We start from the raw sequence: 27,088 nt of genomic DNA, 5'->3' as shown, positions 1-27,088 counted from the left end.
AGACATTTAAACAGCCTATTCCCATCTTCCTCTTTGATGGTGAGAGGTGTCAGGGGTGAGGGGGGTAGTGGCGCTGAGGTGTGGAGATGTGTGGGTGATCCAGGTATGGAAGTGTAGGAGGGGGGGCTACTGCTGATCAATGGCTGGTGCAGGGAGGATTGGGGGAGGTCAGGTCTGTCCCATTGTCTCTCAAAGCGGCAGTAATACTCATTCAGGTTGTTGACCAGGTGCAGGTCGTTCACAGAGTGGGGGGCTCTAGCCTAGTTGTTCTGTAGTTGGTGATCGCCTTAAGCCCTTTCCAGACAGAGGCAGAGTCGTTGGTTTGGAATTGCTGTTTCATTCTTTCACCATGCTCTGATTTAGCTCTTCTCACCTCCTCGCTAAATCTGTACTTAGCCTCCTTGTATTGTCCTTTGTCCCCACTTCTGAATGTGGCCTCTTTCTCTGACCTAAGCTGTCTGAGTTTAGCTGTGAACCAGGGTTTGTCATTGTTATTACTCACCCTGGTGCGTGATGGAATGACGCTGTCCTCACAGAAGTTAATGTAGGACGTCACAGCGTCAGTGAACTCATCCAAACTGTTGGTGGCAGATCTAAAAACGTCCCAGTCTGTACAATGCAAACACCCCTGTAGTTCCCCCACAGCCTCACTGGTCCACTTCTTTGATGTCCTCACAACAGGTTTGCAGAGTTTGAGTTTCTGCCTGTATGCAGGAATCAAATGCACCATGATGTGGTCGGAATGGCCCAGTGCAGCACGGGGAACAGCACGAGCCGGCGGAGACGCACGAGCACACCTGAGCGATTCCGTCTTCTGCAGGGCTTCACTTTGTTACGTGCCTCCTTGATCAGAATAGCCAGTAAATCCGCGGTAGAAGCCAGAAAACTTGGAAATAAGTCAACAGGGGTAGTAGCTCTGATGTTCATGAGCTCTTCCCCGGAATAGAAGCCACCAGAATGGTGGCAGAAAACTGAAAAACAACACAAAACAAGAAAAAGTAGAGCGCCCCGAAACACCGTGTCTGCCATCTGCGGCGCCATTGTTCAAATAGAATATTCTATTCTATACCTTCTGGATAAATGACCCTTAAATGAACTTTAATGAACTTTTCTGCAAATATTTCACCCTCAGCACTTTGGTGTTTTTCTTTTTGTTTACTGCTGCATCTGTAAATCCATATTTAATGATTTATGCCTGCATCTTTTCATGTTTGTTTGCATGGCTTCTCTAGCGCTATCTCTACAGAGTCACTCGAAGTTGTTCAGGAACTTGTAGAGATGTGAAAAGTTTCCATTTTTATTGCTGAACTCTTTCACTCCTGCAGCATGTCAGGACAGTAAAAAACACCAACACAACACGCACACACACACACACACACACACACACACACTCAGGATTTAAATGTGTCTGGTTTGAATGTGACTCATTTAAATAAATAGTAAAGCTCTGAGTATTTCTACACATTTCGTTTTCTTTTTCATTGCCGCTTTTGTCGTCGCTTTTACTTCATGCTGTTCTCATCAGAGAGAGAATCAGAGACAGTGAGAGAGAGAGATAGACAGAGAGAGAGAGAGAGAGAGAGAGAGAGAGAGAAAGACTCAGAGAGAGATAGTGAAAGCCTCAGAGAGAGAGAGAGAGAGAGAGAGAGAGAGATTAAAGGGATGATATATGGCACTGAATGATTCTACTTCATGCCACAGATTTATTTCTTCACTTACTGAAATCAACCTAACACAGGATGTCAAGAGCAAAGCTTTAATTAGTTGATCAGTTAATAAGTTAATGAGCTGTGGGATGAAAATGTGGTATGGAGGTTGACCTTGTTAGAGCAGCAGCCCATCGCTGAGAAGACGAGTCATGTGGAACTCCACAGTCTTCAACACGGCTCAAGGTTACAGCACACAGTAGACCTAAAGCTAGAAGAATAATGCACTTCGGGACATGGTAACATGCTGTTAAGGTAACATTAGGGCTTCTCACACGTGAAAGAGTCCCCTGGGTCCTAGTAAACCCTGCGTAAAAGGAATCCTGGGTTTGTGTAGTTGGAGGTTTCCCACTGCTCCTCCTTTCCCCGGGGTTAACACTGAATCCTGACTCTTCATAACCTGAGCTTTCACACTCTACATTCCTAAACCCTGGATTAATCTTCTTCTCATTCGCATATTCGCATATCAGCAACCCTGATTGGATAAATCTAGCGTGCGGTCGCTTTAAATAACGCCTCATCACGCTTTCACTTTTATCAGTGAGGAAAACAGTTCAGGTCTGAGCTTCTGCACTTGTGCAGGCACAGCTTCATCATCTTTTTTGTTGTCTAGACAACCAGACTTTCGTTCCTCGATATCCGACTTCCGCTAATTTTTCAGTGTGACGTATTTCCCCCTTGCTACGGCGCGCACCTCCTTGACATTCAGTGCATAGTTTCATGCTGTACACGTTTATAACCGCGATGTGGAGTTAGCACTGTAAACACTGCCGTGCCAGTCCTGATTCAGAGCAGAGTTTCATAACCCCAGGAAAAAATTACGCGTTCTAAATGACACATTCCTCTACCCTGGGGGTAAAAACAGGGTTTAGAATGATGAGAACCTGGGGATAAGCGCAGCGTGAAAAGCTCTACATTGTTTAATTCCTAATTGGATACACATGATTCCTTTAAGGCACGTAACATATGAACCATTAGGCAGGATTATGGAGATCATTTATTGCTTCACAAACAAAAAGAGCTTCTTTCTAAAAATGACAACATTATAAATAAAAAAAGAGAGAGAGAGAGAGAGAGAGATGACATTCTGGTCCGAGGAGATCTGTGAGATGTTAGGACCAAGTCGATGTCTGTTCTAGATCTTCTAGCTTATATAATGCTTCAGAAAGATGAAAGATGAACCTGAAAGTGTTAGCACACGAAAAAACACCTTTGCTTAAGTGCTTGAAGCATTTATCCTTTAACAAACCAAGCTGCCAGGATGATTTGAGCTACACATGACAAATAATACCAAGAAAGCTAGCTAAATATGTACCAAGAAAGCTGGCTAGCTGGCTGCTTGCTTTCTAAGCTAACGTTGAGCTAGCGTTGCATTACTTACTTGCTTCTTTATCCTTTATTTCGATTCTCTCTCCAACACATATCACTATTCTATTACACTTCCTGTCTTCCATTTTGAAAAACATGCTAGCAAGCAAGCGTGTGCCAGCCCGTTTCTGCTTTCCATAACCTGCGTATATAACCTGTTAGATGATCTGGAGAAGGTTCGAGATTTTTTTTTCTTCTTATGGAGAGATTTCTTTTAGAAAATAGTTCTAATTTTTTGTACTGGAGGTGATGGAGGAAGTGTGGCTTTCTGGATGCTAACAATTTATCAAGGGGACATTTTGGCAGCACTGAACACACACACACACACACAGTAGCTAGGTGACACAGGAGCAGTCTGGCTAGCTTGAGTGCTCCATGTGGGTTTTTAATTACAGACAAACAGAAGCAGCAGAATAATCGAGGATAAAGTAAACACAGAGTCACAACAACAAAAATCTTACAGTAATTTGTTTTATTTATTTTTCTTTTCCACACAAAAGAATGAAAACTCTGCATCTGCTCCTGGTTGATGAATAAACGCACGTTTTTTTCACATCGTTATGGACAATTTAACCGCGTCCTTGGTTTTTGTGTGAGCGTATGACTTCGCAGTGACAGACCCATGCCTTGAGGCTGATTTCTCGTGGGATAAACCATCAGGCTGTGGAAATGTGACTCGTGATATAACGACTCTTAATGTAACGGCGTTTCGGTGGAGCAGGAAACTGTGCACTGACCCTCTGTAGAGTTGAACATTAATCCACAACAACGCTGCAGCTCTCTCTCTGTTCATTCATTTTCTGGACCAGCGGCTCAGGATTATATTGATACGATCGTCTCTATAGCGTACTATAGAGTATATTCTATTCTATACTATAGTGTCTCTATAGTATAGCTCCAGATGAACAGCTTTCATGATATTGTGATCTTTAAAGAGTAGTTTACTTACATTTTTATAAGGTTCGTCAAGAGAAAATAAACTAAGGCTGACGAAGAAGCAGCTGCTTTATTTAATATTTTTGCGCAAGATTATAAGTAACTAGAAATGGATAAAACATACAATATCCATTCATTTTCTGATCCTACACAGGGTCACGGAGGCTGGAGTCTATCCCAGAGGACCTGGAGAACATGCAAAACACACACACACACACACACACACACACACTACAGACAAATTTGAGATGCCAATCAGCTTACAAGGCAAGTCTTTAGACTGGGGAGGAAACCAGAGAACCCTGAGGAAACCCCTGAAGAATGAGGAGAACGAGCAAACTCTGCACACAAACACACAAACTCACACACACACATACACACACAAACTCACACACACACACACACACACACACACACACAGACACTGCAGACAAGTTAGAGAGGGAAACCCTGAAGCCCAGGGAGAACATACAAACTACACACACACACACACACACACACACACATACACACACACACAAACACTACAGTCAGTTAGAAATGCCAATCAGCCTACAAGGCATATCTTTAGACTGGGGAGGAAACCGGAAAACCCTCAGGAAATCCCTGAAGCATGAGGAGAACATACAAAATAAACACACACACAAACACATTACAGCCAAGTTAGAGATGCCAATTATCCTACAAGGCATGTCTTTAGACTGGGAAAGAAAACCAGAGAACCCTGAGGAAACCCTGAAGCCCAGGGAGAACAAACTAACTACACACACACACACACACACACACACACACACACTACAGACAAGTTAGAGAAGCCAATCAGGCTACAATGCATGTCTTTAGACTGATGAGGAAACTGGAGAGCCCTGAGAAAACCCCTGAAGCATGGAGAGGACATGCAAACTAATCACACACACACACACACACACGCAAACAGGGAGTCCTGGAATTGTAAGGCAGGTGTGCTAACTGCTAACAACGTATTTTTATATATCCAGTTCTGAGATGATGAATTATTAAGCAGTATTAAAGAAATATAAAACATTTGAGGACATTCAGGAATTGGAACATAATCACCTTCAGCTTCAACACCTTGTCGTTGTATTAATTGTTTTTAATATTCCGATTATTTCTAAATCAAACATCGATTCGTTTCTAATAAAAATATTAAATCAATCAGAAGAAAAACAAATTAATCTTAATTGATTAAAGTGCAATATCAGTAAATATGATATGAATTCGATGTAAATAATGAATAGAATTAAAGTTCCGTTCCAGCTGCACGGTGTTTCTGAAGGTTGATATACTCTTCTTGTGTGATATTTGCTCATCCTCTCTTCGCTCATCCTCTCTCTTTTTCCCGTTCTTTATTTAATTATCCTGAACGGTTTTCTCGGGTAGGCAGAAACACAAACTTGCAAATGGGATCAAATATATTTTCCTCTGTCGATGCCTTCCCTCACGCCGTGCCATTAATAAATCATATCCACTCTCGGAGCAGTGCGTTTATTCCCCGCTGATGTGTTTACCGGGGGGTGGAAGCTCACGGATAAACGCTGCTGCACATCCTTCCGGTTGCCTCCGGGCTTATTCTCTTTGTTGACGTGGATTCGGGTTACATCTGCTGTTAGACTCGTGGATTTAGAGGTTCAAGGGTTTGAAGTTTTTTCTCTGGCAGAAGAAAATGTTACTGTAAGCAACTTGGTATAACTTCTGCTGATGTAGCTGCTTGTGCTTGAGTGTGTGATAAATTATACAGTAAAGCTTTAAACTAAACTCAACACAGAACCTGAGAAACAGAAATGTTCGATGAAACATCTATAAAATCTCTCAAATCTGTCAGTATTTTAAATTTCATTAGAATTATTTCTAATTTTCCTAATTAAAATGACTACTTAGCTCACAAACCTACCCCCACTGATCACTAACCCCTGCTTCACACTGATAAACCCCTCAAAACTGCAATACATCACTGTATATATTCTCTGTACATTCATATATACGCACCGATCAGCCATAACATTATAACCACCTGCCTAATATTGTGTTGGTCCCCCTTTTTGCTGCCAAAACAGCCCTGACCTGTCGAGGCATGGACTCCAGTAGATCCCTGAAGGTGTGCTGTGGAATCTGGAACCAAGATGTTAGCAGCAGAGATGGGGCCTCCATAGGTTACTTACAGGACTTGATAGATAGTGACTACTGGTTCTTTTCAAACTCGCTCAAATCCTTACGCTTGCCCATTTTTCCTGCTTCTAACATCAACTTTGAGGACAAAATGTTCACTTGCTGCCTAATATATCCCACCCACTAACAGGTGCCATGATGAGGAGATCATCAGTCTTATTCACTTCACCTGGCACTGGTCATAATGTTATGCCTGATTATTGTACAGTCTATGTATTATATATAGTTATCTTGATTGGTCGACCTCTCAAAGGGGCGGATTCCTTGTCCTGTTCTCCTACAGTGGCATGTATTAGCTGTGTTTATTATCAGTCAGAGGCTGCGTCTCGATCCACTCTCAGGGAGGGCAACTTTATTTGATGCTCTCTCTCTCTCTCTCTCTCTCTCTCTCTCACTCTCTGTGTGTGTGTGTGTGTGTGTTTTCTTTTTCAGAGACCCGGTGAGGAGGTTGTTGTGGACCAGGGTGGCACAAGCTCAGTTTTAAACATCCACTATGAGAAAGAAGAGCTGGAGAGTAAGTGTATCACACACACACACACACACACGTACACACACACGCACACACACACACGCACACACACACACACACGTACACACACACGCACACGTACACACACACACACACACACACACACACACGCACACACACAGACTCACATACACACACAAACATGTACACACTCACACGTACACATACACACACTCACATACACACACACACACTGAATTTCAAGGACAGTTTGTCAGATCTTTATGGTATCAGTAACAACTTCCCTAGCTCTCCTCTTGGGTGCATACACACACACACACGCACACACACACACACACAAACATACACAACGAAATCAAGATCACACACCTAGCCCTCTCATGTTTTGCTGTTTCTGTTGGCACACACACACACACACAACAATACACCCAAATAAAACAAAAAAGTCCCAATTAAGCACCTTTGATTTGTTGTGTCTCTTGGCAGGAACACACAAACATCTTTAGAAAGCACGTCCACATGCGCACGTGCACACACACACACACACACACACAAAAGAGTCAAGATCAAGCACCTGGCCCTATTTATTTTTTGTTGTTTCTCAAAAAAGCACAAAACTCACACGAACACTTCACATATGAGTCAAGATCGAGGACAGAGACACACTTGCATGCACGGGCACACACACACACACACACACACACACACACACAGAAACATATCCAGAGACACTCTTACTCACACACACCTACATACACACAAGCATGGACAAACACAATTCAAGATCACGCCCATAGGCTGCTCTTGAACTGTCACACTTCTTAGCTTGTACACACACACACACAGAATCAAGATCAAGCCCCTTAGCCTTCTCACATTTTGTTGTTTCTCCTGGTACACATGCACACACACATACACACACACACACACACACAAACACAGAAGTCAAGATCACACACACTTATGTTGTTTTATTTCTCTTAACACACACACACACAAGTTCAAGTTCATGCCCCTAAGCCTCTCATAACATGGTCTCTTTTTGGTCTGTGCACACACCACGCATCACACACACACACACACACCACACCACACACACACACTGAGTGGACACCAGTTTGTGAGTGTGTGTGTGTCTGTTGTCGCAGGTCACAGGACTCTGTTTGTCGGGGTTAGGATGCCTCTGGGCCGCCAGTCTCACCGTCATCACAGACCTCACAGCTCCAAGCACCGCAGGAGAGAGAGGTCAAGAACCGGGAGCCTAGCACATGATAGTGACCTTTCAGAGAGTGTTAACACCTCACACGGTGAAAACACACACACACACACACACACACATGAGAGAGAGAGAGAGAGAGAGGGTCAGTACAGGGAGCAGCATATCTAACCATAAATATATAGACACTTGGAGAAAATCAGCCCTCTTCCACATAAATCAGCTCACAGAGCCCCACGATTGGCTGGCGTCACTGTGATTGACAGGAAAGTGAGAGTTAACCCCTCCCACCCACGCAGGTTTTGTAGACAGTTTCATCTCATTGCAGTGCAATAACCAAGCCGGTGTTATGATTTTGCTAAGTGTCTAAGGTATTTGTAAGTGCCCCCCACCCACAGCTTGGTTATATTTTATATATGTAACATCATATAACTGAATTAAATACTTCTGAAATAAATAACCCTGAAATAGTAGTGCAATTACAATGATCAGGCATAACATTATGACCAGTGCCAGGTGAAGTGAATAAGACTGATGATCTCCCCATCATGGCCCCTGTTAGTGGGTGGGATATATTAGGCAGCAAGTGAACATTTTGTCCTCAAAGTTGATGTTAGAAGCAGGAAAAATGGACAAGTGTAAGGATTTGAGCGAGTTTGACCGAAGGGACGAATTGTGATGGCTAGACCACTGGATCAGAGCATCTCCAAAACTGCAACTCTTGTGGGGTGTTCCCGGTCTGCAGTGGTCAGTATCTATCAAAAGTATCCTTAAAGTCCTGTAAGTGGGACCAACACGATAGTAGGCGGGTGGTCTTAATGTTATGCCTGATCAGTGTGTATATATAGAATATTTTAAGTATAAATTGTCAATCTGTGACTGTATAACACTGTATTACAGTACTGGGGTTCATTAGGGTGAGTTTGGGTTTCATGTGACCTATACTGGGGCTGATGAGAAACGTAATCAAGAACAGATTCTGCAAAACTATGACCAAAGGGTTTATTCCCATGAGGCATGACAGTGTGTGTTTGTAGATATTGATAGATCCTGGTTCTAAAATCAACGTGTGAAGATTACTGGCATTTTTCCAACTCCGTATTTGTTCCTGTCTCTTTCTATCTGTCTGACACAGACACGCCATCACAGAGGGTGCAGTTTATTCTGGGAACAGAGGAGGATGAGGAACACGTGGCTCACGAGCTGTTCACTGAGCTGGATGAGATCTGCGTTAAAGACGGTAAAGACGCTGAGTGGAAGGAGACAGCCAGGTGAGAAGACAGTCTAAAACCTAAAATCTATATAAAATAATATATCTCGTAGTAGAAATAGAGCAGTTCAGCTATAGGAAACCTTTATTCACTGCACAAGCTGTAAATTCTGATTGGTCAGTAGTGACAGCAGCTGGAAGTCCACATGGGAAGAGTTCAAGTCACTATCTATACCCATCAGCCATAACATTATGACCAGTGCCAGGTGAAGTGAATAATGCTGATGATCTCCTCATCATGGCACCTGTTAGTGGGTGGGATATATTAGGCAGCAAGTCAACATTTTGTCCTCAAAGTTGATGTTAGAAGCAGGAAAAATGGACAAGTGTAAGGATTTGAGCGAGTTTGACGAAGGGCCAAATTGTGATGGCTAGACCACTGGGTCCGAGCATCTCCAAAACTGCAGCTCTTGTGGGGTGTTCCCGGTCTGCAGTGGTCAGTATCTATCAAAAGTATCCTTTAAGTCAGGTAAGTATCCTTTGAATCCCGTACTTAGAGGACTTAAAGGACCTGCTGCTAACATCTAACACCCACAGCACACCTTCAGGGATCTAGTGGAGTCCATGCCTTGATGGGTCAGGGCTGTTTTGGCATCAAAAGGGGAACCAACACAATATTAGGCAGGTGGTCATAATGTTATGACTGATCAGTGTATTTATGGAACATTTCTCTCCTAAACTTTCTCACAAACCAAACACATAATAAATGAAATCTGGATCTTCTGAGATGAGGAAATGTTTCGACTATTGCCCTCAACTACCAACACGGTCAGAAACTATACAGAGATTAAAGAACACAGTTTCCTACTCGTAATTACAATTTGTGCGTTCGACTCGTGAATATGATCTTTCCAGCATGAATTGAACTCACTGTTAATACGCTGGTTCTAATGTCACTGTTTCCATGGTAACAGCTTACACAGGGACTATGTGTGTGTGTGTGTGTGCCAAGGTGCATTATAATCATTATTATTATTATTATTATTATTATTACTATAAATATACCCATTTCAGAACCAACTATTTCTGTTGGTTCTTGTTCTGTTTTTCAAGTGTGTGTGTGTGTGTGTGTTTCAGGTGGTTGAAGTTCGAGGAGGACGTGGAGGATGGAGGTGAGAGGTGGAGTAAACCCTACGTGGCCACTCTGTCCTTGCACAGTCTGTTCGAGCTGCGCAGCTGCATCATCAACGGCACCGTCCTGCTGGACATGAGAGCCAACTGCATCGAGGAGATCGCCGGTCAGTCCGAGGGTCACGAGTCATAGGCCTTGGGTCAAGGGTCTTACACCCTGTAGACATTTTTGACTTGATCATTAGAGGTACAATGTGCAAGACGCCTCCATGTTCATCTTTGCTTAGCTAGCGGGCAAAGCGTAATGACCCTTTCAAACCAGCAAACTGTGGATGCAACAAACTAATACATCTGTAAAGACTGATCTAAAGGAGTAGACCAGTTTTTTCCGCTTCTAATCCGTTTTCCTGGAAAGCAGCCGCGTTCAAATGTTGGATCATAATATTATAAATTTGATCCATGTTTTTTCTCAGAAGTGGAGCACATGCTAGATTGAAGAGTGTGGAGTGTGAGACAGGAGAGTGTGTGTGTGTGTGTGTGTGTGTGTATGTGGGCTTGTGGGAGTTAGAATATTCTCCACCTCACTTCACACACTGATCTCATGCACATGCACTCGCCTACACCAGAAGCTGATAGACGCACACAGGAAATGACACGACGTGTTAGACTCATCCGCTTATAGACAGAAAGAGCAGGAATGGAAAAAGAGGAAAGAATAAGCGGTTTCAGAGTACTTTTAAATGTTTTAAACGTCATCAATGAAATGTTTTGGGTGTCCGAGTTGTGAGTAGCCAGATCTTCAGACTGAATTTTATAGCAGGTCTGGACTTTATAGCAGCTTCTACTGACTAAGGACCGCCCAAGAGGGTGTCTGATTGACGTAAAGCAACCAATCACAGTTCGTTTTGTTCAGCGTCATGTTCGGGGACATAAAAAATGTCCTTACTGTCCGGGTTATGCTTGGATAATTCCCTGCCAGGAACAGTAGGGGGCGTTCTGGCAGTGTGTGTGTGTCTGTGCCATGTGTTTTGTTTATGTTCTGTGCTCACGTGTTTGCCCCACCTTACCCATAATTCTGCACACCTGCTCCTTATGTCACTTTGATTACCCTCCCTGTATATACCTGTTGTCTTAGTTTGTGTTTTGCAGAGTCCTCATCTTTTGCCTCCTGTTTTGTTTTTTTGTTTGTCGTTCTGCTTTTTTTAATAAATCCCCAGTTTGTTATGCTAACCCTGCATTTGAAAATCCAGCCTTTACCTGGTCCTCCTAAGCACTCGTTGTCGCGACATCTTCCTTCTTCCGAGAGAGAAGTAGAGGGAAGTCCCGACGGCTTTGTTTCCAGGATGAACTTTAAAAAACGTGACACACACGTCGCCCTGGAAATCTTGTAGAATCAGATGACGATTCAGAAAACGTGACGTCTGTGAGTGTCCCTGCTCCGGTCACTGCGGATACTGATGAGATTTTTAGTGATGTAACTCTGTGTTTGTGTAGACATGGTGCTGGACCATCAGGAGGCAGCTCACAAGTTGGATGACAGCGTGAGGGTGAAGGTTCGAGAGGTTTGTCTGTGAGTGTGCCTGCTCCGGTCACTGCGGATACTGATGAGATTTTTAGTGATGTAACTCTGTGTTTGTCTAGACATGGTGCTGGACCATCAGGAGGCAGCTCACGAGTTGGACGACAGTGTGAGGGTGAAGGTTCGAGAGGCTCTGCTGAAAAGGCATCACCACCAGAGCGATAAGAGGAGATCCAACCTCTTGCCCATGGTCAAATCTCTGACCGACTCCGGCAGGAAGCAAAGCGAACCCCACTGTCTGGATAAAACCGGTGAGACCTTCACGCACGTCTGAACGTTCACTCAGACATGCTGAATAAACCTGCTGACTGTGTTTCTCGCTCAGGATCCGCCACATCTTCTCAACCTTCTCCTATAACTGCTGAAGTGAAGAACGGGGTGGGGCAGGATAATGGACAAGTGGACCTCAGTAAGGTACCAGAACATGACATGACCTTTTTGTGGGCGTGGCTTCTGAGGTGAAGGATGATTTCAACACCTTTTGAATCTATAACATTACATTTCGAGGGATTTTTCTTCCTCTTACATCACCACAGTTTCAACTGTCTGACTTTTTATCCATTTATTGTTACATTTCATTTTTTCTTTAATTGAATGCTATCCTTACTCAGGCAAAACAGTCACTCTTGCATCAACCCGCCTTCCTTTTCTCTCAAGACCAAACCTGTCATGTTTACTGAGATCCTTCCTTTCTTACTGACCGTTACAGCCCACTGACACTGGAGACACCTTAGACCTAGAAAATAACTCCACACATTCAGACCAATCAGAATAAAGAATTGAACAGCTGCACATGGACCTCTAATAATACACACTTCAGGTCTCGGTCCAGATTGAAACCACTGGAATAAAGAGTTACTACAACAGGCATAGTCTCTCAAGAGCTTTCTCTGGTCTTCTCAGGTGGACACACACTTCATGAAGAAGATCCCTACTGGAGCTGAAGCCTCTAATGTGCTGGTGGGAGAGCTGGACTTCCTGGAGAGACCGATCGTAGCGTTCGTCCGACTTTCACCTGCGGTACTGCTAACAGGACTGACTGAAGTACCCATACCTACCAGGTGTGTGTGTGTGTGTTGTGTGTTACAACTGTAATGTCTGACCATTTATTTACTTAAAGAAACGTTTGCTCTTCAAGGTTCATGTTCATTCTGCTGGGGCCGGACGGAAAAGCTCAACAGTATCACGAGATTGGACGATCCATGGCTACCATCATGACCGATGAGGTGCGGTAAAGGCTTACAAAGCAGGAAGTGATGACATCATCTGTTGAATGTTTATTAATCCTGTTCCTGCTGGTGTTGTGGTTAGATTTTTCATGATGTAGCGTACAAGGCTAAGAACCGGAGCGACCTGCTGGCTGGGATCGATGAGTTTTTGGATCAGGTGACTGTTTTGCCGCCTGGAGAGTGGGACCCTTCAATCCGCATTGAACCGCCAAAGAGTGTTCCCTCACAGGTACACACACACACAGGTGTACACACGTGAATAGTAGTAAACTAATCCTTCATGCAATATCTAAGCATCTAATTGATTAATAAAATGCCTCTTGAAATTCACAAACTCCTCTGTCTGGAAAATGTCAAAAAAAGGTACCACTTTACCTCTAAGAGTCACAAAGTGCTGACCCTGGAGACTTATTCCATATACATCTCCCAATATAAACCTGTGACTGGCAGCTGCACTACTGTCTGAGCCGCTGTTATAGAGAATGAATCGACACAGAAAGATTTACTGCCTATGCAATGCTTTACCTACTTTCTAGTTTCTTGGAATTTTATTAAAATTGTAGTGATTATGTTCAGATCCACATGTTCATGTTTAGAGACGTGACTGACTGATGATGTGGTGTTTGTGATTGGTGCAGGAGAAAAGGAAGATGCCTGGCGTTCCCAACGGGACGTCTGCTCCTGCCGAGGTCGAGTCACACGGGGAACACCACGGACCAGAACTACAGAGAACTGGGAGGTGTGTGTGGATATTCTCTACATAACAGGACTTCTCACATATGACATAGTCCCCTTGGTCCTAGTAAACCCCAGGTAAAAGGAATCCTGGGTTTGTGTAGTTGAAGGTTTCACACAGCTCCTACTTTCCCCAGGGTTAACACTGAATCCTGACTCTTCATCATCTGACCTTTCACACTCTATATTCCTAAACCCTGGATTAATCTTCTTCTCATTCACATATTCGTATATCAACAATCTTGATTGGATAAATCCAGCATGCGACCGCTTTAAATAATGGCTCATCTGACACTTTCACTTTTATCAGTGAGGAAAACAGTTCAGGCCTGTGCTTCTGCACTCTAGCATGTTCTGTTATCTTTCACAGCTTTATCATCTATTTTGCTCTTTGTCATCTAGTCGACCAGACATTTGTTCGTTCCTCGATATCCCGCTTCTGTTAATGTTTCAGCATGACGTATTTCCCCCTCACTACGGTGTGCACTTCCGTGATGTTCAGTGTTCTGCCGCCTGACTCTATCTACCGAGGCGTTTTTATGATGTGTAAGTGTGGCTACGTCCTGGTTTGCACCTGATATGAGGCACAGAGGCGCTGTTCAGGTTCTAATCAGGTTTCTGTCGCTAAGCGACTAGCCGTAACATTCTCACAGTGCATGGTTTCACATGTTTATCACAGCAATGTCGAGTTAGCATTGTAAACACTGCCGTGCTGATCCTGCTTCAGAGCAGAGTTTCATAACCATGGGGCAAATAGACCTGCTTCTAAATTCTTTTACCTGGGGGTAAAAACAGGGCTTAGAACGACAAGCACCCAGGGATAAGTGCAGTCTATAGGAGTTTATTTGTCTCTGCAGGTTGTTTGGTGGTTTGATTCTGGATGTGAAACGAAAGGCGCCCTTTTACCTGAGTGATTTTAGAGATGGGTTGAATCTGCAGTGTGTGGCATCGTTCCTCTTCCTCTACTGTGCCTGCATGTCTCCTGTCATTACCTTCGGAGGGCTGCTGGGGGAAGCGACAGAGGGACGCATCGTAAGAACACACACACACACACACACTTTAGTCTTGAACTGTAATTGAATTGCAGCCATCTCTGTCAGACTGATGGATGCTACTGAGAATCCCTCTCTCTCTCTCTGTATTTTTCTCTGGTAGAGTGCTATTGAGTCTCTGTTAGGAGCCTCGATGACGGGTGTGGCGTACTCTCTCTTCGCCGGTCAGCCGCTCACTATTCTCGGCAGCACTGGACCTGTTCTGGTGTTCGAGAAAATCCTTTTCAAGTTCTGCAAGTCAGTACAAGTGAATTATAATCTAATCAGAAATGACACTCTTCTCTACTGTATCGTATTATTTTGTTTACTGTAAAATCTCAATAAAATATAAACAGATCTTTCTGTTGCTGTTATATAAAGTATACGAATAATATTGGTGCACTGCAGCAAATGGAAGTCAGTTCTAAGTGAAGGGTGCCAATATTTATGACTTTGTAAAGATATTTTTTTTCATTTATTGTCTTCTAATGTTTATCCGTTTAAGGTCCGATTTCTCTTCTAGGGTTTTTATAATAATCTTCACTTTTGCTTATCTTGACTAATGGTTCCGATAATTTCAGAGCAGCTTGAATTTGTCTCCATTTGAAAGAATATTGGATAATAACATAAAATGTGAAGGTTTTGATTAAATTAGATTTTTTTAATGAAATCAGAGTAGATAATGGATAATGGATGTGTGACTGGGTGTGTAGATGGATGGAAAAATGGGTGTATGGGTGGATGGATGGAGGGATAGAGGGTTGGAATAACTGGCTGGCTGGCTGATTTGATGGATGAGTGAATGGATGGATGGATGGAATAGCTGGCTGGCTAGGTGAGTGGATGGATGGATGAAGGGGTGGTTGATAGATGGAAAGGATGGATGGATGGATGGATGGATGGAATAGCTGGCTGGCTAGGTGAGTGGATGGATGGAGGGATGGAATAGCTGGCTGGCTAGGTGAGTGGATGGATGGAGGGATGGAATAGCTGGCTGGCTAGGTGAGTGGATGGATGAAGGGATGGAATAGCTGGCTGGCTAGGTGAGTGGATGGATGGATGGATGGATGAATGGATGGATGGAATAGCTGGCTGGCTAGGTGGATGGATGGATGGATGGATGGATGAAGGGGTGGATGGATGGATGGATGGAGGGGTGGTTTGTGGATGGATGGATGGATGGGGGGTGGCTGATGGATGGATGGATGGAGAGGTGGGTGATAGATGGAATGGATGGATGGATGGATGGATGGAATAGCTGGCTGGCTAGGTGAGTGGATGGATGGAGGGATGGAATAGCTGGCTGGCTAGGTGAGTGGATGGATGGAGGGATGGAATAGCTGGCTGGCTAGGTGAGTGGATGGATGAAGGGATGGAATAGCTGGCTGGCTAGGTGAGTGGATGGATGGATGGATGAATGGATGGATGGGCTAGGTGGATGGATGGATGGATGGATGGATGAAGGGGTGGATGGATGGATGGAATGGATGGATGGAGGGGTGGTTTGTGGATGGATGGATGGATGGAGGGGTGGCTGATGGATGGAATGGATGGATGGATGAAATAGCTGGCTGGCTAGGTGAATGGATGGATATACTTATTAGCATAGAAGAAAAAAGAATTAAAAAAAATTTATGCTTAAGATTGAAACTGAATAAAGTAATGAATTCATTAAAATCTCTAGTGACTTTGCTTATGGACTCTCTCTCTCTCTCTCTCTCTCTCTCTCTCTCTCTGTGTGTGTGTGTCTGTAGAGATTATGACCTGTCCTACCTGTCTCTGCGCACCTGTATCGGCCTGTGGACGGCCTTCCTGTGTTTCCTCCTGGTTGCCACGGACGCTAGCTCTCTGGTCTGCTACATCACACGCTTCACAGAGGAAGCCTTCGCCGCCCTCATCTGCCTCATCTTCATCTATGAGGCCTTAGAGAAGCTCATACATCTGGGAGAACTCTATCCTGTCAACTCACACAGTGACCTGGATAAACTCACACTGGCCTAGTGAGTGCACACACTTTACTCTATTCCTGTATCACAGCTTTTCCAGATGCTAGCGAGAAATTCAAAAACATCACAGCGCTGTAATATACAGAAAATGATATTTGCTAATTCATACTTTAGACACAAAGATTTGCAAAATTTCTTCTTTAACATTTTTAAGATTTTATTTTGTCTTTCTGTCTTTTATTGACACTGTCACAGAGCTTTATTGGGTCCAGGAGCACTAAACAGCTAAGTCCTAGCTAGCAAAATCAGTTTAGTTCCAGTCATGCATTAGCTCAGAATCTTGATTTTTTCCCCACCGTTGCCTAGAAGCAGTGTTCTTACCTAAATGTCTTCTCACACAAAACACATGCCATGCTAATGATTTTTGCTAGCTAGCACATACAGTAGCTGTTAAACCCTTGATGTGGTGACAGTGGAAGCATGACAAAAACATCAGGAAGTTCAGACGTATGGTTTAAAAAAAAAAACAACTCTAATTTTACATGTGTAGCTAGCTAAACCTTGTTTGGTTGTAACTCGTAAACTCTTACTTTTAAAGTTGTAACATGGAGAGTTTTCATGTAGAAACATTTTAAAGTAACTAGCATAACTAACGTCATGTAGAAGCATTTACACGTAACTAACATAACTAGCACAACTAACTTTTTGTAGAAACATTTAGACATAACTAGCATAACTAGCACAGCTAACGTCATGTAGAAACATTAAGACGTAACTATCATAAGAAACTTCTTGTAGAAATATATAGACATAACAAGTATAACTAGCACTACTAACTGCATGTAGAAACATTTAGACCTAACTAACGTAAATAATTTTACATAGAAATTGAAATTTCTCTTTAAGTGATCCACAAATCCTCCTGTAATTATTATTTTGTTTTTTTCTTATATCGACAGTATTTACTCATGAACCTAACTGCTTCTGCTTCTCAAATTATCTTCAGATTAGCGACTTAACCTCAGTAACCCTGACGTTCTCAGAACACGGATAAATGATTAGGTTCCTCGTCTGCTGTTTTATTCGTCCTGTGTTGTGTATCTTTAGCTGTAAATGTGCAGTGCCTGATAACCCCAGTAATAAAACTCTGACCATGTGGAGCGAGAGGAACATCACTGCGTCCGAAGTGCCATGGAGCAACCTCACTGTGAAGGTAAAGATCCTTTAAACATTCATACACTCAGTATACATTCAGCACACACACACACACACACACACAAAACAGTACACAGACCATACGTGATGTCAGCATGTGCACAAATTAAATGTCCCTTTGACATCATTTTGGCTAATGAAATCATCATCAAGATGCCTCACCATTGTACTTTATACTCAATAAAGGCTAAAATGAACAAATGATCCCAAAAAAAATGTTTCCAATTAGCAAACAAGCTACATGCTATTACCAGCTAAAGCATTTATTTCTGTTTTTACCGACCTGCAGTATTTTCTAATAAATTCAATTTGCTCATTTCCCCCAAATACATCCCCAAGGATGTGTTTTCTTTTCAAGACGTACAAGGAGATGAATTGCTTGCAAATTAGGTTAAGCGCTTAGGCTATAACGGGGCAGCGGTGGTCACAGGAATGATGCACACTTTATGTGAATAGTTTATTCATTCTGTTAGAAAAAGATCTAGGGAAATGTGAAAAAATTTGCTTTCAGTAAGATTTCATATCACATTAGATTAGTGATGGGAATTCTGGATCGTTTTTCTGACTCGGATCTTTGAATCTGGTTTATCTCGAGTCATTTCGTTGCAGAATATCATTACAATGTTAAGTGTTGATAGCCAATTACCTCGACACATCTACTTACAGAAACGGTGATCGCATTCAGAATAAGACAAAACTATAAATCAACCAAGACATCAAAATGTCCTTTGCAAATGTCTTTAGGTAATTTAATGATAATTCCTAATTATACAACATTGCATTAGTAATGTTGGAGCAGTGGTGGCTCAAGTGGTTAAGGCTATTGGTTGTTGATCAGGGTTCAAGCCCCAGCACCCCCAAGCTGCACTGCTGGGCAATTGAGCAAGGCCCTAAACTGTATCATAGCTGTCCCTGTGCTCTGACCCCAACTTCCTCAGCTGTGATATGCGAAGAAAAGAATTCCACTGTGTTGTAATGTATGTGTGGCGATAATAAAGGCTTCATGCCCTCAGTTCTAGTATTATTGACTGTAAGATACCGATCAAGGAAGTGGTCATGTGATGAACGGACTCGGACCCGAAGACTAGGGAGGTGAAAGAATCATTTCTGTTTCCGGTACAGGCTGCATTAGATTCATCTACTTGACCTTTAACATGCAAATTCAAGAACTTTTTGAAAAATAACACAAAAACAAATCACCCAGAAATGATGAATTCATTACCCCAGATATATATTCATACCTCAGTGCTGCCGAATTCTGGATTTGGATTGGTCAGAATGTGTTGAATAAAATGAATCAACACGAACATTAGTGAAGCTTCAGGATGGAGGAATATTTTGAGGGAACAAGTGTTTAAAGTTGCTGTAGTGATAAGATGAACTAACTTGTTCTGCAGATGTTCTTCAACATGCAGTAGTATATGTCCTAGCAAGTGTGTGTGTGTGTGTGTGTGTGTGTGTGTGTAGGAATGTTTAGATCTGCACGGCCAGTTTGTCGGGACAGCTTGTGGTCATCACGGCCCCTACACTCCCGATGTGCTCTTCTGGTCGGCCATCTTGTTTTTCTCCACCTTCTTCCTGTCCACCTTCCTCAAGCAGTTCAAGACCAGCAGATATTTTCCAACACGGGTAAAACCTGTTCCTGTGTGAACTTTACTAGAATACACACACACACATTCTGAATATTTTGGCTCGTTTGTTTTTCTTCTTAAAGGTGCGATCTATGATCAGTGATTTTGCCGTCTTCCTGACAATCGTTCTCATGGTGCTGATCGACTATGTCACTGGAGTCCCGTCACAGAAACTACAAGTGCCAAGCAAATTTAAGGTAAAATATAAAAAAAGAAACCAGTATTTGCAGGATAACAGGAACCAGTGAAATGTCTAGGTCAGTTTCTACCAATCTAAAATATGACAGGAATGATTACTGCTAATTACTGTGATTACTGTGTTCTCAGACTATAGAGGCACCCTAGAGGGCACATCTTCTCACATGTGAAGTGTCTAAAGGGCATTTCATCTCATTCTCATACATGTAGGGAAGCCTATGTCGCAGTGCATCTTGTTTTCTCCACTAGAATAGCCCCCACTTTAACATTTTTACTTTACTTAGGGGATGTCCATATGCCACTTGACCACATTTTCTCCATTGGAAAGGCGTCCTATAGGGCAGTGCGACATGTATTTTCCATTAGAAGAGCATCCTATAGGGCAGTATAACAGGTATTTTCCATTGGAAGGGCATCCTATAGGGCAGTGCAACAGATATTGTCCATTGGAAGGGCATCCTATAAGCCAGTGCATTGTCCAAAGGAAGAGTATCCTACAGGGCAGTGTAACATTCATTGTCAATTGGAAGGACTTCCTATAGCCCAGTGCATTGTATATTGTCCATTGGAAGGGAATCCTATAGGGCAGTGCAACATATATTGTCCATTGGAAGGGCATATTACATGGCAGTGCATTGCCCACTGGAAGGACATCCTAAAGGGCAGTGCAATATGTACTGTCCATTGGAAGGGCATTCTATAGGCCAGTGCATCATCCAATGGAAGACAATCCTATTGGGCACTGCAACATGTATTGTCAATTGGAAGGGCATCTTATAGCCCAGTACATTGTGTATTGTCCATTGGAATGGAATCCTATAGGTCAGTGTAACATACAGTATATTGTTCATTGAAAGGGCATCCTGTAGCCCAGTGCATTGTCCATTGGAAGAGCATCCTATAGGGCCATGCATTATGTACTGTTCATTGGAAAGGAATCCTATAGTGCAAGGCAACACATGTATTGTCCATTGGAATGGTACCCTATAGCCCAGTGCATTATATACTGTCCACTGGAAGGGAATCCTCTAGGGCAGTGCAACATGTATTGTCCATTGGATGGGCATCCTATAGGGCAATGAATTGTCCATTGGAAGGGCATCCTATAGATTAGTTTATTGTGTATTGTCCAGTGGAAGGGCATCTTATTGGGCAGAGCAACATATACTGTCCACTGAAAGGCCATCCAATAGGGTAGTGCATTGTGTATTGTCAACAGGATGGGCATCCTATAGGGCAACATGTATTGTCCATTGGAAGCGTATCCTATATGGTAATGCATAATGTATTCTTTATTTGACTGGCAACCATTACTACTTCCTCATTCTGGAATCGGTTTCAGAACTGTATATCATGTTTCCCACTGGAAGGGCAGACTACAGTTCAGTGCACTGATATGTGCTTTACTGGAAGGGCATTCTAGAGGGCACTTCATCATGTTTCATTTCACATAGCAGCCCTTTAGGAGATATTTTATCACATTTCATTGATATGTGTGCTACAGTTTTGCTAAGTGTGTTATTTTTTGTTAGCCTACACGGGATGACCGCGGCTGGCTGATTAACCCGATTGGACGGAATCCGTGGTGGACGGTTCTAGCAGCAGCAATACCGTCCATGCTCTGCACAATCCTCATCTTCATGGACCAACAAATCACAGCTGTCATCATCAACCGCAAAGAACACAAACTCAAGGTGAGATCATTTATGAAGTTGGGAAAAGAATACACACACTAACTCTTTGTTCTTTTATAGCGCACTAGTACTTTTGTCCAGTGTGTGATTTGTTTATACAATATGTGTATGTTCCTCCAACTCTGTAGAAGGGCTGTGGCTACCACTTGGACCTGTTGATGGTGGGGGTGATGCTGGCCGTGTGTTCAGTGATGGGCTTGCCGTGGTTCGTAGCAGCGACAGTGCTTTCAATCTCCCACGTCAACAGTCTAAAACTGGAGTCAGAAAGCTCCGCCCCCGGAGAGCAGCCAAGATTCCTAGGCATCAGAGAGCAGAGACTAACGGGCCTTTTCATCTTCCTGCTCATGGGCTGCTCTGTGTTTATGACTGGTGCCTTACAGGTACATCATGAGCATTTCATTGCATGTGTATGATCTGTTTGCAAGACCATGCATCATTTTTAGCAGGAAAACTAATTATATCTGCATATTTGAGGAACTTTTAAGGTAATTGGGTGCGCCTTTGGTTGCATTCTGACCTGCTGTATCCCATCCCACATGGATTAGCAGTCTGTCTCCTTAACCTCTTGGTGTCCTAGGTCACCCACATGACCTCACACCTCAGAGCATCTGGGACATGTACTCCATTGCCAAAATCTCTCAGCCACCACCTCTTACGTCGATTTATTAATCTAAGTCGAATTGTTATTTCATTGGTAGCCCGTGACCATGGTAAGGGCACGACTGAAATGGCTTGCACATGCAGAACCCATGTTTTTCGCAAATTTCTGTAGTTGTTGGGACTTGCTGTATTAAAAAAAACAAACCAGTTGCCGAAATTTGGAATTATGGATTGAATTACGGACCTTTAGATCTTCAGTCTAACTCTATTCCAAATGAGATATTTTGGCACCAGAGTCTGAGGCCTCTGGTAGGTGTAAGCATGCACATTTTTGCACGTGCGACTGGGCAGCCTGCCCTGAATCACGAGGCAAATTTCCTCGGAAACGTTAACTCTTAAGTGCATATGCAGAAGGCATAGGAGCCACAACCACTGTAAAGCCTTTGTGGTGCCAAGACCCTACAACCCTTAAGCAAGCTGTGGAGCAAAGAGACCTTAAGCAAAGAGACTGGAGCCTAAATCCAGCACCATAGACCACTCGGCCATGCTACCCGAGGGCCCAGGAGGCTTAACATGTTTGTGAGAAACTGACTGCAAGAAGCTAACTGTGTCATTCCGGCAGACAAGGAGGAAGCCTGGCATGGGCAATACAAACGGACCGACTTGCATGCCTTCCACTTCACCAGTCCTATAGGAAACATCTAACCCTTTCCAAGGAAGAAGAGAGCTTGGCCTTGGCTCACAACAGGTCATTGACCCCATTCGTCTTGTCTTAAGGCCCCGCACTCAACCGTCACCTCTGAAGGTGTGGGTGGAAGGAACTCCTTTTGCTGTTGTTGACAGAAAAGCCAACCTGAAGAGCCCTCAAAGAGACTGGAGCTTTAATCTAGTGCCTCTGGCAAGCAGTCTTAAAGCAATCTGTCTCCTTAACCTCTTGGTGTCCAAGGTCATCCACATGACCTTACATCTCAGAGCACCTGGGATTTGCACTCCATTGCCCAAACCTCTCGGCCACCACTTCTTACGTCGATTTTTTACTCTTAGTCGAATTGTTATTTCATTGGTAGCACGTAACCGTGGTAAAGGCACGACTGACACGGCTCACACACATGGAACCCATACCTTTCTGTTGTTGTTGGTACTTGCTGTCTTAAAAAGCAAGGTGTGAAACAGTGCAGAGTCTCAAAGCCAGATGGGGACACCAGTTGCCAAAATCCAGGATCGAACCAGGGACATTTAGATCTTCAGTCTAACACGTGCTCAGCTGAGCTATTTCGGGCCCTGCAGTTTGGGTACTCTGGAAAGTGTGAGAGTGCAGGTTTTTGCACATGCAACTTTTTCTCAGAAATGTTAACGCTTAAGCGTATATGCAGAAGGCACCGGAGCCACAACCACTGTAAAGCCTTTTTGATGCGAAGACCCCAAAACAAACCATGGTGCCTTGAAAAGGCTCCACTAGTAGCAGTGTGATTTGAACCAACGCCTCCAAAGAGACTGGAGCCTAAATCCAGCGCCTTAGACCACTCGGTCATGCTACCCGAGGGCCAAGGAGGCTTAACATATTCATGAGAAGCTGACTGTAAGTAGCTACACACCTCTCAGGATTCTTAAGCAAATGCCTCAGGGAAGCATTGAGATCTGCAAGGACTAAAACCTCCATAAGATATTAGAAGGTAAAGGTGGTATTTTGCAGTCTGAATGGCATTACTGTAAATTTAAATAGCCCAAAGAAGGTGGTAAAAGCTTTCTGTTGGCTGCTATTTGGCTTCGGTTGTACTGCTAGTAGCTACTAGTAGTAGAACAGGGTAGACATCTAGATGTGCAAGCCAACCCTGAGAGGATCCCGAGGTATCTAGAGATGTACCAGCTCCAGTTCTGTCCCGCTTCATGAAGATTTCTGACATTTGAAGAGAAGATGCCAACCCCATGTGGACTTTGAGGACAACAACCTCCTAATCACTACACAAAATAACATTCTACATACACTATATTGCCAAAAGTATTCGCTCACCTGCCTTGACTCGCATATGAACTTAAGTGACATCCCATTCCTAATCCATAGGGTTCAATATGACGTCGGTCCACCCTTTGCAGCTATAACAGCTTCAACTCTTCTGGGAAGGCTGTCCACAAGGTTTAGGAGTGTGTTTATGGGAATTTTTGACCATTCTTCCAGAAGCGCATTTGTGAGGTCACACACTGATGTTGGACGAGAAGGCCTGGCTCTCAGTCTCCGCTCTAATTCATCCCAAAGGTGTTCTGTGGGGTTGAGGTCGGGACTCTGTGCAGGCCAGTCAAGTTCATCCACACCAGACTGTCTTTATGGACCTTGCTTTGTGCACTGGTGCACAGTCATGTTGGAAGAGGAAGGGGCCAGCTCCAAACTGTTCCCACAAAGTTGGGAGCATGGAATTGTCCAAAATGTCTTGGTATGCTGAAGCATTCAGAGTTCCTTTCACTGGAACTAAGGGGCCAAGCCCAGCTCCTGAAAAACAACCCCACACCATAATCCCCCCTCCACCAAACTTTACACTTGGCACAATGCAGTCAGACAAGTACCGTTCTCCTGGCAACCACCAAACCCAGACTCGTCCATCAGATTGCCAGATGGTGAAGCGCGTTTCGTCACTCCAGAGAATGCGTCTCCACTGCTCTAGAGTCCAGTGGTGGCGTGCTTTACACCACTGCATCCGACGCTTTGCATTGCACTTGGTGATGTATGGCTTGGATGCAGCTGCTCGGCCATGGAAACCCATTCCATGAAGCTCTCGCACTGTTCTTGAGCTAATCTGAAGGCCACATGAAGTTTGGAGGTCTGTAGCGATTGACTCTGCAGAAAGTTGGCGACCTCTTCGCACTATGCGCCTCAGCATCCGCTGACCCCGCTCCGTCAGTTTACGTGGCCTACCACTTCGTGGCTGAGTTGCTGTCGTTCCCAAACACTTCCACGTTCTTATAATACAGCTGACAGTTGACTGTGGAATATTTAGGAGCGAGGAAATTTCACGACTGGATTTGTTGCACAGGTGGCATCCTATCACAGTTCCATGCTGGAATTCACTGAGCTCCTGAGAGCGACCCATTCTTTCACAAATGTTTGTAAAAACAGTCTGCATGCCTAGGTGTTTGATTTTATACACCTGTGGACATGGAAGTGATTGGAACACCTGATTCTGATTATTTGGATGGGTGAGCGAATACTTTTGGCAATATAGTGTATGCTATATCTCCATCATTGAGCGTCTGAAGGCTTCGGCATGGAGGAGTTGGTGTTAAATCTATAATGAACTCAGATGTTGAGCTAATTTGGAGATCCTGGTTACACAAATCCAAGTGATTTGAAGTGTTTATGACTGTAGAATGGACATTATTCATTATTTGTTTCCCAAATAAGGATGAAGTTCCCTTTTGAGTCTGGTACCTCTCAAGGGTTCTCCCTCTTACCGCCTAAGGGAGTTTTTCTTTGCCCCAGTCACCCTAGTCTTGCTCGTTAGGGATTACAAATACATTTAAATATAAGTATAATATGAATCTTGAACTTTTTGTTCAATATTTCTTATATTCTGTAAAACTGCTTTGAGACAATGTCCATTGTTAAAAGCACTATACAGATAAAATAAGTTCACTTTTTGATCAAATAAAACATTTTTTGCAGGCAGCATTCTGTAGTCACCATCTGTAGCATCAGATACACACTTCATTGTTGGGTAATGTTACTGTATGTCAGTGGTGGGCCATGCATTTCACACCTAGGCCTTCACTGCTGTCCTTCCTGAATTAATCCACCTCTCTACCATCATTATGATGCCACAGCAATAGATACTAATCAACTGTTAAATAGCAAAGTAAAAAAGAAATTAGGCTACAGTATTTCACACCTCACAAGGAATAGTCAGTTTTATTTTGGTTAGCTACTTTTCTCAAAAAAGACTGGAGGATGCAGCATCCGATGAGATGAGAAATGAGATGCAGAGAATATAGAAACAATGTATAACAGTTCGTTTTGTAGTGAATATGAATGAAATTACATTATGGTCCACCACTGCTATATGTAAAGCCTAAAGAGATGTAGTTTCTTGAAAGATTTTAAACTAACTTAATCCTGTCTAGCAATAAATGGTTAAATGTTAACACCAAGGAGAACGACAAAACCCTGAGTTTCTGTAAATGAATAACAGCAATTTATTGAACATTGCATATGGTTCCACCTTCAGGAGAGATCATGTCTCCTCTGTTTCCTCAGTTCATCCCCATGCCAGTGCTATATGGAGTGTTCCTCTACATGGGAGCTTCATCTCTCAAAGGCATTCAGGTACAAATGTTCCTTTTAACACACACTCTCGCTCTACTCGAGAGTAGACAGGAAATCTCCTCATCATTAATAGACTGATTTATCTTACCTTCAGTCGTAACATATTTTCTGACCCAGTCTTCTTTCTCGCTCTGTTTCAGTTCTTCGACCGTCTGAAGTTGTTCGGCATGCCAGCAAAACATCAGCCGGATTTCATCTACCTTCGGCATGTTCCTCTGAGGAAAGTTCACCTGTTCACCATCACACAGCTCACCTGTCTTGTACTGCTGTGGGTCATCAAGACGTCCCCCGCTGCCATCGTATTCCCCATGATGGTACGGTCCAACAGAACATGCATGAGTGTTTGTGGTGGGGATTTTAGAGTGAACCAGTGACGTCAGAGATCACACATCATCTGAAATCAGAGAGAAGTTTTTGTGTTTGAATACATAATTATTATTAACATTTAAAATAGTTTTCAGGACTGAAAGGGATTTAAAGGGATGTAATGTGTAGCTTTGTACTTTAAGCTAAATATTTTAATAATATTAACAGAAAAAGATGAATAAATCTCCTCTAAATATGAACAGTGCCGTGCTAACATATGCCACACTTAAAACAATACATTAAGCTAATTATTTTAAATTGTAATAATAATTAGTTTAATATTAATATTGAATATTATTTCAATTATT

At 43.2% G+C, this 27,088-nt stretch overlaps 1 protein-coding gene across 2 annotated transcripts in view; it reads left to right on the top strand.

Annotated features, from left to right (window-relative positions):
- Positions 1 to 27,088, top strand: part of slc4a8 (solute carrier family 4 member 8) — a 40,030-nt gene that overhangs the window by 7,934 nt on the left and 5,008 nt on the right. For both annotated transcript variants that reach the window (XM_058402494.1, XM_058402493.1), the window contains exons 2-21: positions 6,630 to 6,711; positions 7,836 to 7,994; positions 9,039 to 9,174; positions 10,251 to 10,411; positions 11,886 to 12,074; positions 12,149 to 12,237; positions 12,727 to 12,884; positions 12,962 to 13,049; positions 13,135 to 13,281; positions 13,691 to 13,791; positions 14,645 to 14,819; positions 14,943 to 15,076; positions 16,573 to 16,818; positions 17,872 to 17,977; positions 19,447 to 19,608; positions 19,694 to 19,807; positions 21,341 to 21,502; positions 21,631 to 21,882; positions 26,346 to 26,414; positions 26,555 to 26,728. In XM_058402494.1, the coding sequence (XP_058258477.1) occupies positions 6,630 to 6,711; positions 7,836 to 7,994; positions 9,039 to 9,174; positions 10,251 to 10,411; positions 11,886 to 12,074; positions 12,149 to 12,237; positions 12,727 to 12,884; positions 12,962 to 13,049; positions 13,135 to 13,281; positions 13,691 to 13,791; positions 14,645 to 14,819; positions 14,943 to 15,076; positions 16,573 to 16,818; positions 17,872 to 17,977; positions 19,447 to 19,608; positions 19,694 to 19,807; positions 21,341 to 21,502; positions 21,631 to 21,882; positions 26,346 to 26,414; positions 26,555 to 26,728 (2,904 nt within the window). The remainder of the gene's footprint in view (positions 1 to 6,629; positions 6,712 to 7,835; positions 7,995 to 9,038; positions 9,175 to 10,250; positions 10,412 to 11,885; positions 12,075 to 12,148; positions 12,238 to 12,726; positions 12,885 to 12,961; positions 13,050 to 13,134; positions 13,282 to 13,690; positions 13,792 to 14,644; positions 14,820 to 14,942; positions 15,077 to 16,572; positions 16,819 to 17,871; positions 17,978 to 19,446; positions 19,609 to 19,693; positions 19,808 to 21,340; positions 21,503 to 21,630; positions 21,883 to 26,345; positions 26,415 to 26,554; positions 26,729 to 27,088) is intronic.

Source organism: Hemibagrus wyckioides, linkage group LG11, assembly GCF_019097595.1.
Source record: "Hemibagrus wyckioides isolate EC202008001 linkage group LG11, SWU_Hwy_1.0, whole genome shotgun sequence".
Lineage (NCBI taxonomy): Eukaryota > Metazoa > Chordata > Actinopteri > Siluriformes > Bagridae > Hemibagrus > Hemibagrus wyckioides.
The sequence above is the reverse complement of the archived record's forward strand: the minus strand, read 5'-3'. Positions and strand labels throughout refer to the sequence as shown.